Consider the following 13499-nt stretch of genomic DNA (forward strand, 5'->3'; position numbering starts at 1 on the left):
GTGTCGCTGCTGGCCCACCCTGCTGGACAGTGCCTTCCCAGCCCCCGGGCACCATCCTACGGGTGATGCAGGACTGCACTTCCTGGCCCCACGTACGCCTCCTTAACGAGAGGAAACATGCCTCTAGATGCTGACAGACAAAGGAGGGAAGACGGTAAGGGCAGGACCGGGGCTGGGAGAGGCCTGGCTCCGTCTGCAGAGTCCTCCTGCCCCAGGGCACCTCCTCTGGACGTGGCCAGAAGGCCCCACCCACACGGCACATCCCTTTCCCTTTCCACACCCTCATCCACACCTGTGAGGACAGACCAGGGCATCCTGGTTTTAAACCAGAAATAACCACCACACTGCTCTCTCCACCCCCGCCCCCAGCATCTGCTCTGGTGACATCTCTCCCCTCCTGGGGTCCCGGCCCTTGCACACACCTCCCTCCCACCTGGAGACTCATAAGCCCCGTCGTACCTATCGCTGGCGCGTTGATGCAGAGCTCTCTCGCCAAGAGAAGGAACGTCTTCCCCAGCACATAAACGTTCACCTGTTATGAAAAGACCACAACTAAGAACAGCATCTACGTGCAGGAAGCATTTTCTTTTTTCTTTTTTCTTAAAATGTGCATTTCATCACTCAGTCTACGAGAGCCCCTGCTGGCCCCCGTGAGCAGCCAGCGCCCCACGCCCCACTCCCAGGCGGCCTCTATGCCTCCGCCGCCCTCTGGGCAGCGACTGAATCCACTAAGAAGAAACCCCGGCTTAAGAGTAGCTGGCAGAGCAGGAGCGTCCGGGGCACGAGGCACCAAACTGTGGGGCCTCACTCCCAGGGGTGCACCGGGGGCATCCTGTCTGTGTCCCTGTGGGCCAGCACGGTCATGGCCGTGGGTCTCTGCAGACCTCAATGACCCTGCACTGCTCCCACCTCAAGTCCAGGCCTGCCGTGGAACCTGCCCCTGCCCCAGCACCTGCCAGCACGGCACGGGGCCGAGCACCCGGGTGCAGACCTCCGGGGCGACGGAGCCCTGGGCTGGGCCAGGCACTATCCTAATGGCCTGCCTGGTGCTGACCAAGGGCCAGGCAGCCTGCGAGGAGGAGACTGCTGAGCAGCACTGATGGCAGGCAGAGAAGGAACCATCCAGGGGTCGCGGGAAGCCCTGGATGAGGTGCGGAGCCGGGGAAAGGCTGGGGAGCTGCAGCCTTCGCCATCTGGAGCCTGAGCTACAGAAACCCCACCCACCTCGCCTCCCGCACACCTGTCTTCACCCTAGTCCTGCCCATAGGCCTTGGGCCTCCCAGGAGGGCTGGCCCTGGCCCTCTGCCTCTGACCTCCCCCCGAGAGCTGCTTCGCCTAACCAAGCCTGGCCTGTGAGCTCCTCGAGGGCATCCAAGAGAACACCAGAGAAGATGCCGAGGAAGAGTGAGGGCCTCAGTGTGTGCTACACCCACCAGAGGCTAGCAGGCGGCACCCACAGGCACCCGCTACCGCGGGGGGATCAGGGTACTAAGAAGTGGGGGCATGGGAGGGACGTGTGGGCACTAGCCAGCTTCGGGCCTGCCCAGCAAGGGGCCAGGCCTCCACGTCCAGGCAGCACAGGGCACCCTTCACCCAACTGCCTCCTCCTCCGAGACACCAGTCATGAGGACTGCTGGCTCACGGAGCCTGCCTTCTGAGCACTGTGTCCTGGGCCTGCCACCAAGGTGTGCGTGTGTGGGTGCGCATCTCCCTAGACACCGCAGCTCTTTGCCACGTTCCCCCCCGGCTCCTGAATCTTGACCCTCCTGCTTTCATGCCTCTGCTCAGGCCAGAACGGAACTGACTGCCCCAGCGTGCTGTCTCCACCCTCCCACAGCACATCCCTGACCCTGCCTGCCCACGCCACACCTCCCACTAGCCCGACCCCGCAGCCCCAAGGGAAGAACACCTGAATGCTGCGGAAAAGGGCTCTGAACAACTTCAAATGGACAGTCAACTGTAGGAAGGCTCTGCATGCGCCATGCACAGTTCCCGTCAGAGATGTTAGTGGCCAGCAGTGCTTGGGAGAAATCCCGGGGGTCTCCCTCCTGGCCTCTGAGGGGCCGAGGCCCCGGGCAGGCGACTGGCTCTGCGTCAGCCGCACCGCACAAGGAGGAAGGGGCCTCCTGTCAGGACCCTCGTGCGTCACCCTGAGCCTGACCCCGGGAGCAGCCTAACCACGGAGCGGTCCTCCTCACGGCAGCTCCCGCCCCTCTCCCTGAGCGGCCAGCCCTCCGGTCAGCGCGAGCCCCCCAGGGGACCCTCCCCTGACAGGCACGCTCCACGCCCACAGGCAAGTGCAGCAGCATCTGCCCTGACACTGCAGAGCCAGGCCCAGCCAGGACGCCGGCCGCCATGCCGCCTCACAGCCTCCCGGTGCCTCGGCCCAGGACCAGGGGGCCCAGGGCTCACCGTCCATCTGTGGTGCTAAAGGGTCAAAGCAAGTTGTGTGGGTCTAGCCTCAAGTTCCGGATCTCGCTAGCCGGCACCGTGTCTCTCCCCAGGCCCTGCTTCAGCCAGGTGAGCAGGCATACCTCCCGTCACCCTCTTCCATCTGGACCCTGACTGGTCCCCCATTCCCACAGCTGTGAAGCAAGGGAGCTGGGCACCCCCGCCCCCGGGCGGTGCCCCAGCACTTCCAGACCTCTGTCCGGCTCCAGCCCGCGCTCCGTCCTCCTGGGCACCAGGATGGAAACCAGGCACGTGGCCTGCCCTGACCAGGCACGGCACACGGAGTGCTGGATTTCCACCATTCCAAGGGATTATTTTTAGCCTGACCGCAGAGTATTTCAGCGGGACTTCTGAGAGATACCATTTAGAAAGACAGCTGGGAGGACACAAACACATGCGTGCGTGTGGGTCAGGGGAAGGTCTACCTGTCCTGGGCCCCGGGGGGCACTGAAGCCCAGCCCTGGGCAGTGGGGCACCCAGGCTCGTGGGGAAGCTTTCCCTGTAGGAGTGGGTGGAGTTCGTGTGAATTCCGCATGAACCCTCACACTGCAGTCACATGTGCTTTCATTGTTTTCTTTCCACGTCCTCAGGGGAGTGATCACTGTGGGGTTGAACCCCAGCACCATCCCCGGGGCTGTGCCCCACTTAGTCGGGGACCCTGGCGATGCTCCCCACCCCATCGTGTCCCACCCACGCAGGGGCCCATGTTGGGTTTTTCCCTAATGCTCAGTCATCTGGAAAGGAGAGACGCTTCCCTGGTAGCCAGTAAGCCAGCTCCTCTCGACAGTCTGTAAATGCTTCCGTACTGTGTAAAGTGTATGCAAACGAGCCCCTTTATTTCCCCGTTAGCGACTCTCCCAGGCCTCGCACTGAGTGCACCTGGGTCTCTCCACTGGTGCTGAGGCCAGAGCTGCCTGGCTCCCGGGACGGCACCGTGCCCCCGTGTCCACGGCCTCCCTACCCACTCTGTTTGCCAGTTTCAGAACAGAGACCCACGCCCCGTGGACCCTCCCAGCTAGGGAAGGAGCACGGACCGGCCTCTGAGGTGTGTGCGAGCCTACAGGGAGGGGCTGAGAAAGGAAAGGCGTCTACCTGGAGCAGGTCACTGAGGTCAAGGAGCATGTCTACGAGAAGAGTTAAGGAGCAACACCCAGGCCCACAGGCACCGGCCCCCTGACACCTTCCAGGGGACAGAGCCTTGCTGCAGAGCTAAGCTCAGCACTGGATCGTGAAGGCAGAGCGAGGCAGCTGCAGCAGGGCTGACAGGAACTTCTGACAGACCCCTGAATCACTCCCATGGGGAAGCAGAGCTGAGGCGGGCCTTCGACACGGTCCTCGGAGTGCGCGCGGCCTCACAGGTCAGCTCCCACCCCCGTGCGCGTCCTGCCCAGCCAGGTGTCGGCTGCACCGACGGGACTCCTGCCCAGCCTGCCCCACAGGTGCACAGCCACGCTCACTGCCTCCCACAAGCACCCACTGAGCGCCTGCTGGGCACTGGGGAGTGTCCTCTGTCCCAGGACCCACAGCTCTTGGGACAGATGCACAGACATAGGGCCATCCTTGGCGGCCGGCAGGCACGACAATAGGACTGGTGCTGGGGAGGGCAACTGTGGGGACTCTGGCGTGGGACCTGCCCTCGCTCTCCACAGATGATTAAACAGTAACTGGGACACATCCTAAGTGATCCAAAACTCAGCCAGACACACACACACAAACGTAAAACACAACCCACCAGGAAAGGCAACTTGTCAGATGAAGTGACAAGAGTGTCACTCACGTGTCTGTTGTGGCTTACGCTGAAGTAACTAACAAGCCCCCATGAAGCTGAACCAGGGCCCAGACCAGGGGCCCAGAGGGAGACCCTGGACCCCACCCAGCAAGGAGAAAGGGCTCCCAGCGCCAGAGCCTCACTGGGGCGGCGAGCATCCGACGTGCCCTCCAGGTCCTTGACTAGAAGGCCCCCGTCCCTCGGTGTCTGAAGGCACGGCTTCTCCCAGGAGTGCCGTCGCAACGAGACCGGCCACACCGCAGCGCAGACCAACAAGCCAGCGAGAGGAACTCGGAGGAGAAAAGTGAAAACACGGGAAATGGAAGGCCACAGCGAACGCTGAACACTGACGCAGAAGCAGCGACGCCAGAGAGTCACCGGGAAACCAGTGTAGCCGAGAGACTGCAGGCTGTCAGATCCCGACTGTACGACGTTCCGGAAGAGCAAAACTATGGAGAAGTGAAAGGGGCAGTGTTGCCGGGGGGAGGAGGGGGGATGAGCAGGCAGAGCACAGGGGTCTTCAGGGCCGTGGAGCTGTGGGAGTGATGCGCCGTGGTGGACACGTGGCCACGGTCATTTGGCGAACCCACCAAGGGTGGACCAGCAAGAGCGAGCCCCGTCAGCTGTGGGCTTGTTAGTCCGAGTGCGTCAGCGCTGGCCCTCGGCGGTAACACAGCACACTAACAGGGAACTCCGGGCGGGGGGAGAACACGGAACTCTGCATGATTTCTTCATAAACCTACAACTGCTCTTAAAAATGACGTCTATTTAAAAACTAACAATAATAAAATAAAGACCAAGAAAATGGGCAAAAGTGTTGGACAGATGTTTCAGTCGCTATCACAGAAACGCAAATTCACAAGCCCCCCGCCCCCACAAGGGCCACAAACGCTGGTGAGGATGCGGGGTGATGCCAACTGTGGCCCACCGACCCCGCGGGCCCTCAGGAAGCCAGGAGACCCTCCAGGATGCTCGGAGAGGCTGGGCCACCTGCCCCGCCCTACAGCACAGGCAGCATGAAGGCCTGCTTCCCGGGCAGGGTGGCCGGCCAGGACCAGTGGCTCCGGTCACTGGAGCGCGGCAGAGCCCCCCTTAAAAGGAAACGAGGGCCACGAAAACTGCTGGCATCTAGTCAGTGGAGCCCTGCCTGCTGAGGGCCTGGGGGCCGCGGGCACGGGTCCACACGCTGCCCTGACAGGCGCCAGGGAGGAGGCTGAGTGGCTCCTGGGTGGGCGCGTCCACCGCGCACGCCTTTCAGCTCAGCCACGTGTTTGAGGTTTTTCACAATAAAATAACGGGGGAATGTGTGTGTTTTTACAAGGAGGCTGGGCTGCAACTCTCCACCAAGCTAAAATGATTGCTGTCCTCAAAATGGCAACAGCGGGGCACCCGCCCTGTGGCCACGGGAGCGTCTGGACAGCTTGGTTCCTGTCTGAGGGGGGACAGTCTGACTCAGTGCTTCCTGAACAATGCGCCCACACCCGCCCTCACGTCCCTCCTGGGCCGAGCCCACCAGTGTCCTTGGGCCCCCCAACTCGAGACTTGGGAAAGCCTCCCGTTAGGCTGGCCGTGGGCCTGTGGCCTCCGCAGCAACCGTTCCCTTTTGCTAAGCAGTTGCTTCTAACCTCGGTGCAGAGACCCGACTCCAAACCGGCTGGCGTGGCAAGTAAGGCGGCGGACGAGGCCTGAGCGCGGGTCTACCGGCCACTCCGCCTGGGTCCCCGCGGGCTCTAGCAGATGGTGCTTCTGCCCGGCAAACACCCAGGTGAGAGCCGCTCCTGGAGGGGGCGCACCAGCACGAAGGGTAGCGGACAGAACTCCCTCTGGAGATCCTGGACACCCTTGAGGGTCCAGAGTGTGTGCGGTGGTTTAGCGGAGCACGGGCGGCTCCAGCGCCACAGGACCAGCCGCGCCCGGAGGGGATGGGGCCGTCTGCACAGCGCTTCCGGGGCAACGAGCAGAGGCAGGGCCCAATTTAAACTGAGCCTCGTTTTGAGTAAATGGAACAGTTTACAGAGATTTAAATAAGGCAGAACTAAAGGTCAAAAGAACATGGCATTTCTCTCTGCTGCCTCTCACGGGGGTTCTGCAGGGCGCCCAGAGGGAAAGTGTGCACACCCAGCAGCTCTGGAACGTCACTCATGTGTGTGCCTGGACGCCACGCTTCCAGGCATGGCGGGACCAGGGGGGCAGCCGCTTCCTGGCCCCCAGACGTGAGAAGGGGAGTCCCAGGGACAACAGCACCATCAGCACCAAGGAGCAGGAACGGACCTGCCCCGGCACCCACCACCCTCCAGCACCACACCCCGCCTTCCCAGGCAGCCAGCGCCCTGCTGTCCTGCTGTCCTGCTGCGCTAGTGATGACTGGCAGTCAGAGGTCACAGCCACGCAAGCCTGCCCCGGCACACCCGGAGCGCCCAGGCAGAGCCCCCGCACAAGCTGCACTCCCCCGGGACTCGAGCTGCCCTCCTCCCGGGCTGCCTGCAATAGGCCCCCGCCCCCCAGCCAGGCTCCGTGGGAGCTGCTTCACATTCTCCCCTGGGCTTGGGCAGCCGCGGCACCTTGAGGACAGCTGACCCCAAGAGCCCACCCCCTCACCTGCCCAGACCCTCTCCCCCAGCCCACTTTCCATCCCCACCCCACCCCCCGACCCCGACCCCGAGGGCTGTGAGTCATCACAGGCCCTCACCCGACTGAGCCCCCCACACCATGTGCCCAAGTCCTCAGCCAGGGCCCGGCTGCCACCTCCCCGTATGCACCCTACCTCACAGAATCAACACAGGACACCCTCGTTGCTCTCCGAGACGTTCGCACAGGTGCCCTTCAGAGCCCCCACTCTGAGGACCAGTCTTCTGCGCAGCCAGGTTGCTGGGTCCAGAGATGCTGGCCACCTGCCCTCGCAGCTCCACGCCACGGCCTGTGCTAGCACTACCGCCTGCCTGGAGGAGGTGTGGGCGAGGCTCGGGCCCAGACCCAGCTTGGCTGCACACCCCTGGCCCTGCCTCCCTGACGGCCGGTGGAGGTCAGAGCTCAGGCCTACAGCTGCAGGGGACCACTCCGCACCCAGCTTGCCCTGGCCCAGGGGCTCAGCTCCACCCACCCCAGCCCAACACGCTGGGACAGCAGAGGGAGTTAGGCCCCCACCTTCCGGCCAGTCTCCCCCCGACTTTCTAGTGCACCCAGGCGCCCCAACCCATGAAGGCCCATCACTGGGCTTCGGCCAGTGAACAGCCCGGACTTGAGCACGGTGCCGACTGCTGTCCAACCGCGGTCATCTGCTCTCGTGGGCCGACGAGCCAGTGTCTGCTCCAGGGGCGGGGAGGGGGGGCGCACGTCTGAGGTACTGAGAACAGCTGGAGCCTGGTGAGGCCGGAGGAGGAACGGGCACTCAGAGATCCGGCCTCACTGGCCGCGGCAGGAAGACAGGGACGGGGGCGGGACTTGGACAGCCTGGGCATGGAGTGAGCAGGCCTTATACATGGCAGTCCTTGACGGGCCAGGGTGGAGGCAGGCGGGCAGAGCTGCTGGGGACTGCGGGACAAGGAAGGGCAAGCGCCTGGACACCAGCAGGAGGGCGGAGGGTGGAGAAGATGCCCCAGCAACTTCCACCTGCAGCCCCAGGGGAGCGGCAGCGTGACCACACTATCGGGAACAAGTCTAAACACCAGAAAAACGCCAGCAGCCATGTGAAGCCTGCGGACGAGACCCCAGAAGAGGGGAAGGGCCTCCGTGGTGAGCTGGGTGCCCAGCCAGCTGGTCGGCTCCCCGCAGGCACGGCCGCCTTCAGGGCAGAAGCCAAAGTGGCGCCTGGTGCTCACCCAGAATCACCAGGGGGACACAATGCAGCTCAGGGACGCCTGAGGCAGCCAGACCCGAGGGACCAAACTGCTAAGAGGGGCCCGATCACTGTGCACGCTGGCCCTCAGGGCCTGGCCAGCCCGCTCTCGAGCTCAGTCATGGCCACAGCCAGTGGCCAGGAAGCGGGCAGGTCCTGCGACCCTCTGCTGCAAAAGATGGCCAGGTCGTGCCCAGCAGTGGCCGAACCCACACTGAGACTCAAGTCAGGGCGCAGCCGGGCCAGGTCCCCACAGACCCTCCACCCCCAGAGAAGGTGAAATCCCCGCTGGATGCAAATCCTCTCAGATGCCACGACGTCTCACCATATCCAGCAGTTCCATAAAAACTTACCGAACACCACAACAGGCAAGACCAAAAGGCCAAAAACCGAAAGAAAACTCATGCAGTAAAAGCCCCGCCACTGACCCCGCTGTGGGGCCGCCGCAGGCCCTCCTGTAACCGCAGGGGCGGGGGCTGCACCCGAGAGCCGCGGTCTCGTAGAAAGGCCACCGGGAACGCGCACGTCCGCGGGCGGCGCCGCGCTCAGGGCGGCCCACACGGCACGAGACGGGTCGCGGGAAGCGCTCAGAGTGAGGCCGGGAGAGGGAAGGAGAGAACCAGAACGGGAAACGCGAAATACAGCCCGAGACATGACGAGAGGGTCGGGCTGGGTGCCACTGGGGTCCCAGGACGCGGCAAACAACGGGGGAGAGATGACGTCTGAAAAAGTACCTCCTAAGATTTCCCCAAAACAGACACGAGACATTAAGTTGCCAAATTCCAGAAGCTCCACAAAAAGCAGGCAATACCAAGAAAACCATGTGTGGGGACCTCAGGGTCACAGCCCCGGGACAGAGACAGAACCCCTGGGAAGAGCGGGGGACGTGAGGCCGGCCCTCCAACAAGTGACGAGACGGCGCAGGGCCCAGGCGGCAGGACCTCGGCGGCAGCACAGAGCAGGGCCCGGTTTCCAGAAGAAGCACGGCCAGCCCAGCGTTCCACACTCACCGAAAATATCTTTCCGACGAGAACAAAACACAGGTGTTCCACACACACAAGCTGGAAGAGTCGTCCTAGCAGATGCACTGGAGAAACACAAGCGGGAGCTCTTCGGGTAGAGGACAAGCGACCCCAGAGGAGGGCAGACCAGGACGGGAAGGGCCCAGGGGGCCGAGCGTGGGCGCCAGCAGGGAGGCGGCCGCGAGGACGGCGCCCAGGCCGCTCACGGCCGAGCCGCCTCCCGCTGCAGGGAGACCGGCTCCCGGCCTAGGGAAGACGCCGGCAGGTCAAGGCAGGACGCAGTGTCCGGGAGCCACCAAAGCAATGGACGAATAAATGTGTAACCCGCAAAATATTTGAAGGAAACAGGATAATAAGATAGTCGATTACTCTAAGAGGTGGCGAGAAAGGGAGAACAAAGAACAAACAAAAACAGTGAGGTGGCAGAACTGAACTCAAATACGTCAAGAAGCGCGTTAAGTTTAATGGACGGAATTCTCCAGCAAAAAAAATTAAAGATAAAAAGTTGACACCAACACAATTATATACCACTTATAAGAAACATAACTCATACATATCAAGAAGGATTGAATTCTAAAAGGTGGGAAAAGACAGGCCATGTACACACTCAGCGAAGGAAAGAGGGTACAGCTAGACCAACACCCAAGGCGAAAGGGTTTCAGGGAAGAGCGTCTGGTGACAAAGAGGGACATTTGATAATGTTGAGAGTCACTTCCTCCAGGAAGACGCACAGTCCTGGATCCACGCCCTCCAGACACAGCGCCAGGCACAACGGGGGCCAGCAAGGTAAGAGGAAAAGCAGCTTAAGTGCCCTCTGCAGTGGGAGCTCCGACACTTCCTTCAGAACAAGGAGGCCGAGAGGTCGGTGAGGATGGTGTGAACACGGCTGACCACCCTGACCTACGGGCTCTCGGACAGCACTCCACCCAGCCGGCACGCCGGCACATCCCCTCGCAGCGCACACAGCACAGCCACCACACAGACCACGCACTGAGCCGTAAGTCAGATGTCGCACGCCGGGGGAAGCGGGGAGTCACGCAGTGCGTGTCCTCCGCCACGCGGAGTTACACAGACACTGGGAACAAGAAATGACCAGGAAAACCCAACCATTCTCAACATAAGCAATGACTTCTAAATGACTGAAGACCTAAGACAAATAAAAATGGAAATCAGACAACATTTTGAACTGATCTCAGTGAAAATGTGACCCATCCTAACTCCTTGACGGAAATAACACCTGCCCAGAGAGAAATTTATAGCCTCAAACGCTCATATTAGGAAAAACAGAATTAAAGCCAAGACCCTAAGCACCTGTCTCGAGAAGCTGAGAAACAGTAACCCAAACAAGGAGGAGAGAAAGAACAAAGAGAAGTCAATGAGATACACGCACGGCGCAGACAAACAGCAAAGCAGAGGTTTAACCTGGCGACTTACATCTCGTCGGCACTCTCACCAAGGAAAAGACTAACACACCTGGCACCCTCCCAGCAACATGGCTCAACGGCCCCAAGGCAGAAGCACCGAGGTCAGACATAACACAGGGGTCAGCACTACGACTGCCACCGGCTTAGGAGGACGCCACGGAACGTTAAGGATGACTTTATGCCAACACGTTTGGTCTCTGAAATGACATGGACAAAGGCCTTGCAAAATCCAACTTACCAAAACTGGAGCGAGGAGCGGGAAGTCCGGAGGGCTCCACGCCTGTTACAGAAGCTGAGTCCATGATTCGCCCTCGCCACAAAGAAAGCTAAGGCCCCCCTGGCATCGCTGTGAGCTTCCCCAACGTCTCCAGAGGACATGGCCCCGCTCACCCCAGACTGCCCAGGGTCGGGAGAGCGAGGGGCACGTCCCAGGGGGACGGGGAGAGCGTGGCCACGACGCGGCAACTGACAAGGTGGTCACAGGAAGACAGACACGGGCTTCCCGCATGACTGCACCCAGGACATCGGCCACGCCTGGAGACGCTGGCAGGCCCTGACCAAGCCACGAGGCTAAGCGTGCTTCCACCTTTAAAGACCAGGCATTGTGACTCACCCCGGCACAGACTGGGGGGACCCCCCACGACGATCACAGCAGCAAATCTGCGGGCGATTCAACCCCTGCAGACACCGCTGGTGGCAGTCAGGAAGAAGGGACGCCCCGCAGCCTGCCGCCTGACAAGGGGCACCTACAGATGCCGACGGCAGGGCCCTGGGGCCAGACGGAGCCCCCCCAGCTTTGCTAGCACAGGGCAGGCCAACAGCCCAGAAGGAGGAACCGAGACTGGCAGCAGGCATGGCTGCACACAAGCCAGAGGCTCCAGCGTCCAGACAGGAGATTAACCTCCAGGCACATCATCAGCCGACCCAGCTGTGCTTCCACGTGAGCTGCAAAAGGGGCCTCGGCTCAAGACACAGGCGCTCGGGGAGAACTGTGACAGACGATGGGGACTCACGTCCTGAGAGGGCAGAGCACCCCAGGAGCAGGACTCACTGGCTGGGAGACTCAGGGCTGTTAAAATGAAGGTTGGTTTTCCCCAAATTGATCCACAAACCCCAATCAGAATCCCATTAAGGTTTTTTTTAATGGAAATGGACAATCTGATTTAAAAATTTATATGGAGAAACAGAGGACCCCAGAAAGATCAGAGGCAGAAGAACAGCTAGGGCGCAAGGTCTCGCGCTGCAGGCCCTGAGACGCGTCATAAACCTGCAGCATTTAGCCCTGTCTGGGGTTGGCACAGAGGCCAGAAGAAGGGGTCCGACGGTGGCAGCAGCGGGGCCACCACCAAGCCGGGGGGTGCCTGGTCACCGGGACGCCCAGCGGAGGAAGCAAACTGTGCTCTCTCCTCACCAGACGCACAGACTCCGCCTCAGATGCCCTCACTCCGACAGGAAGTGTAAACCAAAAGCTTCCAGAAGGGAACACAGGAGGATGTCTCCAGGACTTGGAGCAAAGATTCCCCAAACGGGGCACAAAAACATTAACCGTGAAGGAGGAGATGGGTGCGCCGGACTTCACTAGAATTAGGAACTGTCATCCAAAGGTACTGCTGGCAGATGCGAGGGGCCAGCACAGGGGGCTGCCTCTCCACGCAGACCCCCAGCCCAGGCTGGTGGGGTGGGGGCGGCCCCGCCTGCCATCGGGGACAGCCTGTGACAGAGTCCAAAACACAGGAGCAGAGAGCTCAGGGCCAAGGCGACGCCACACCCAGGAAACCGGCACAGAACGGGCCTCACAGGAGCGTTCAGAGAACACAGGGGCACTCAGACCAGGAACACGAAAGCAGAAATGAAGACTTGGTTTGAAGACAAACCCCTAAAGCGAAAGGTAAGTAAGTGGGAAACAGGAATAAAAAGGCCAGAAGGCAGGTCAGTGGGGCAGCAGAGTGAACAAAGGGAGAGGCCACAGCGACCCCAGGGTGGCGACAGGGCCCCGCAGGGGCACCTCTGACCTGCAGACACACGGAGGGGCTCCGGCCTCCGAGCAGCATGCCCGTCCCGCAGAGAGGACAAGAGTCTGGACAGCAAACTGCTCAAGAGGGACCAGGATGTGGGAAGACTGCGGGCAGCACCGGCCACACTCTGGGGAGACCAGTTTGCAAGCCAGACTCCTGTCGGACTGTCCCCAACGCGCGGGCAGCAGGAAGACCACCCTCCGGTGTTGACAGGTGCCAGTTCTCAGGAAGCACTGGATGACGTGCGGTCACGAAGGGAGGACATGGGGCCGGGAGCATGGGTTCCGCACAGGAGGGGTTGGGGGAGGAGACACAGGAAGCGGGAGAGCGACAGCCCACGGGGAACGGGGAGGGCCAGAGAGCCCCATAAGACTCGACGCACAGAAGTCTCGGCGTGGAGCCGTCGGAGAGCAGGGCTGCACACGGGGGCAAGTGCCGAGTGGGCTGAGCACAGGGGACCGCGGCCCACCATGCTCTCCAGAGGCGAGGCTGGCAAGGAGGGGTGAGGTCAGCAGGCCTCTGCACAGCCGCCTGCCAGGCACCTCGGACTCCAGCCTGGCTCTAGTCCGTCCAGACGGTTAATCCAACAAGGGGCTTCCATTAAATACAAACACCAGCCGCTGTGACACAGGGCCCAGGAGGCTGACCAAGCCAAGTTGGGGCCCTCCACCAGGCCCGAACCAAAGGATACGCGGGGTGCCCTCCGTCCGGCACACCAGGTAGAGGCAGGCCGCGATCACGTGGGCCATTTTCCGGCCGCGGGTCAGGTGCTTGCTCACGGCCATCTTGAAGAAGTTGAAGGCTGTGTCCAGGCAGTGTTGGTTCAGCTGCAGCTGGCTCCCCAGGTGGTGGATCTGACGCCTCCCTAGGACACAACGTGACATGTTACCGCCGATGCCCAACCGCCACTAGCTGGAAGCCCTGTTGGGGTAAAGGGTCAACTACCCCGTGGCAACTCAAGATTGTCTTTTCCTTCTATGTCAT

The 13499-nt window shown here is 61.5% G+C and overlaps 1 protein-coding gene across 3 annotated transcripts in view; it reads right to left on the reverse strand.

The window, feature by feature from the left end:
• Positions 1 to 13499, reverse strand: part of BRF1 (BRF1 RNA polymerase III transcription initiation factor subunit) — a 49043-nt gene that overhangs the window by 19537 nt on the left and 16007 nt on the right. For 2 of the 3 annotated variants that reach the window (XM_064486346.1, XM_064486345.1), the window contains exons 3-4: positions 13163 to 13380; positions 460 to 532 (exon numbers count right to left, since the gene is read on the reverse strand). In XM_064486346.1, coding sequence (XP_064342416.1) covers positions 460 to 532; positions 13163 to 13380 — 291 coding nt within the window. Of the gene's footprint in view, positions 1 to 459; positions 533 to 3543; positions 3576 to 13162; positions 13381 to 13499 lie in introns of all 3 variants that reach the window. The other variant, XM_031454475.2, reaches the window with a different exon arrangement.

Source organism: Camelus dromedarius, chromosome 5 (genome assembly GCF_036321535.1).
Source record: "Camelus dromedarius isolate mCamDro1 chromosome 5, mCamDro1.pat, whole genome shotgun sequence".
In the NCBI taxonomy this organism is placed as follows: Eukaryota; Metazoa; Chordata; class Mammalia; order Artiodactyla; family Camelidae; genus Camelus; species Camelus dromedarius.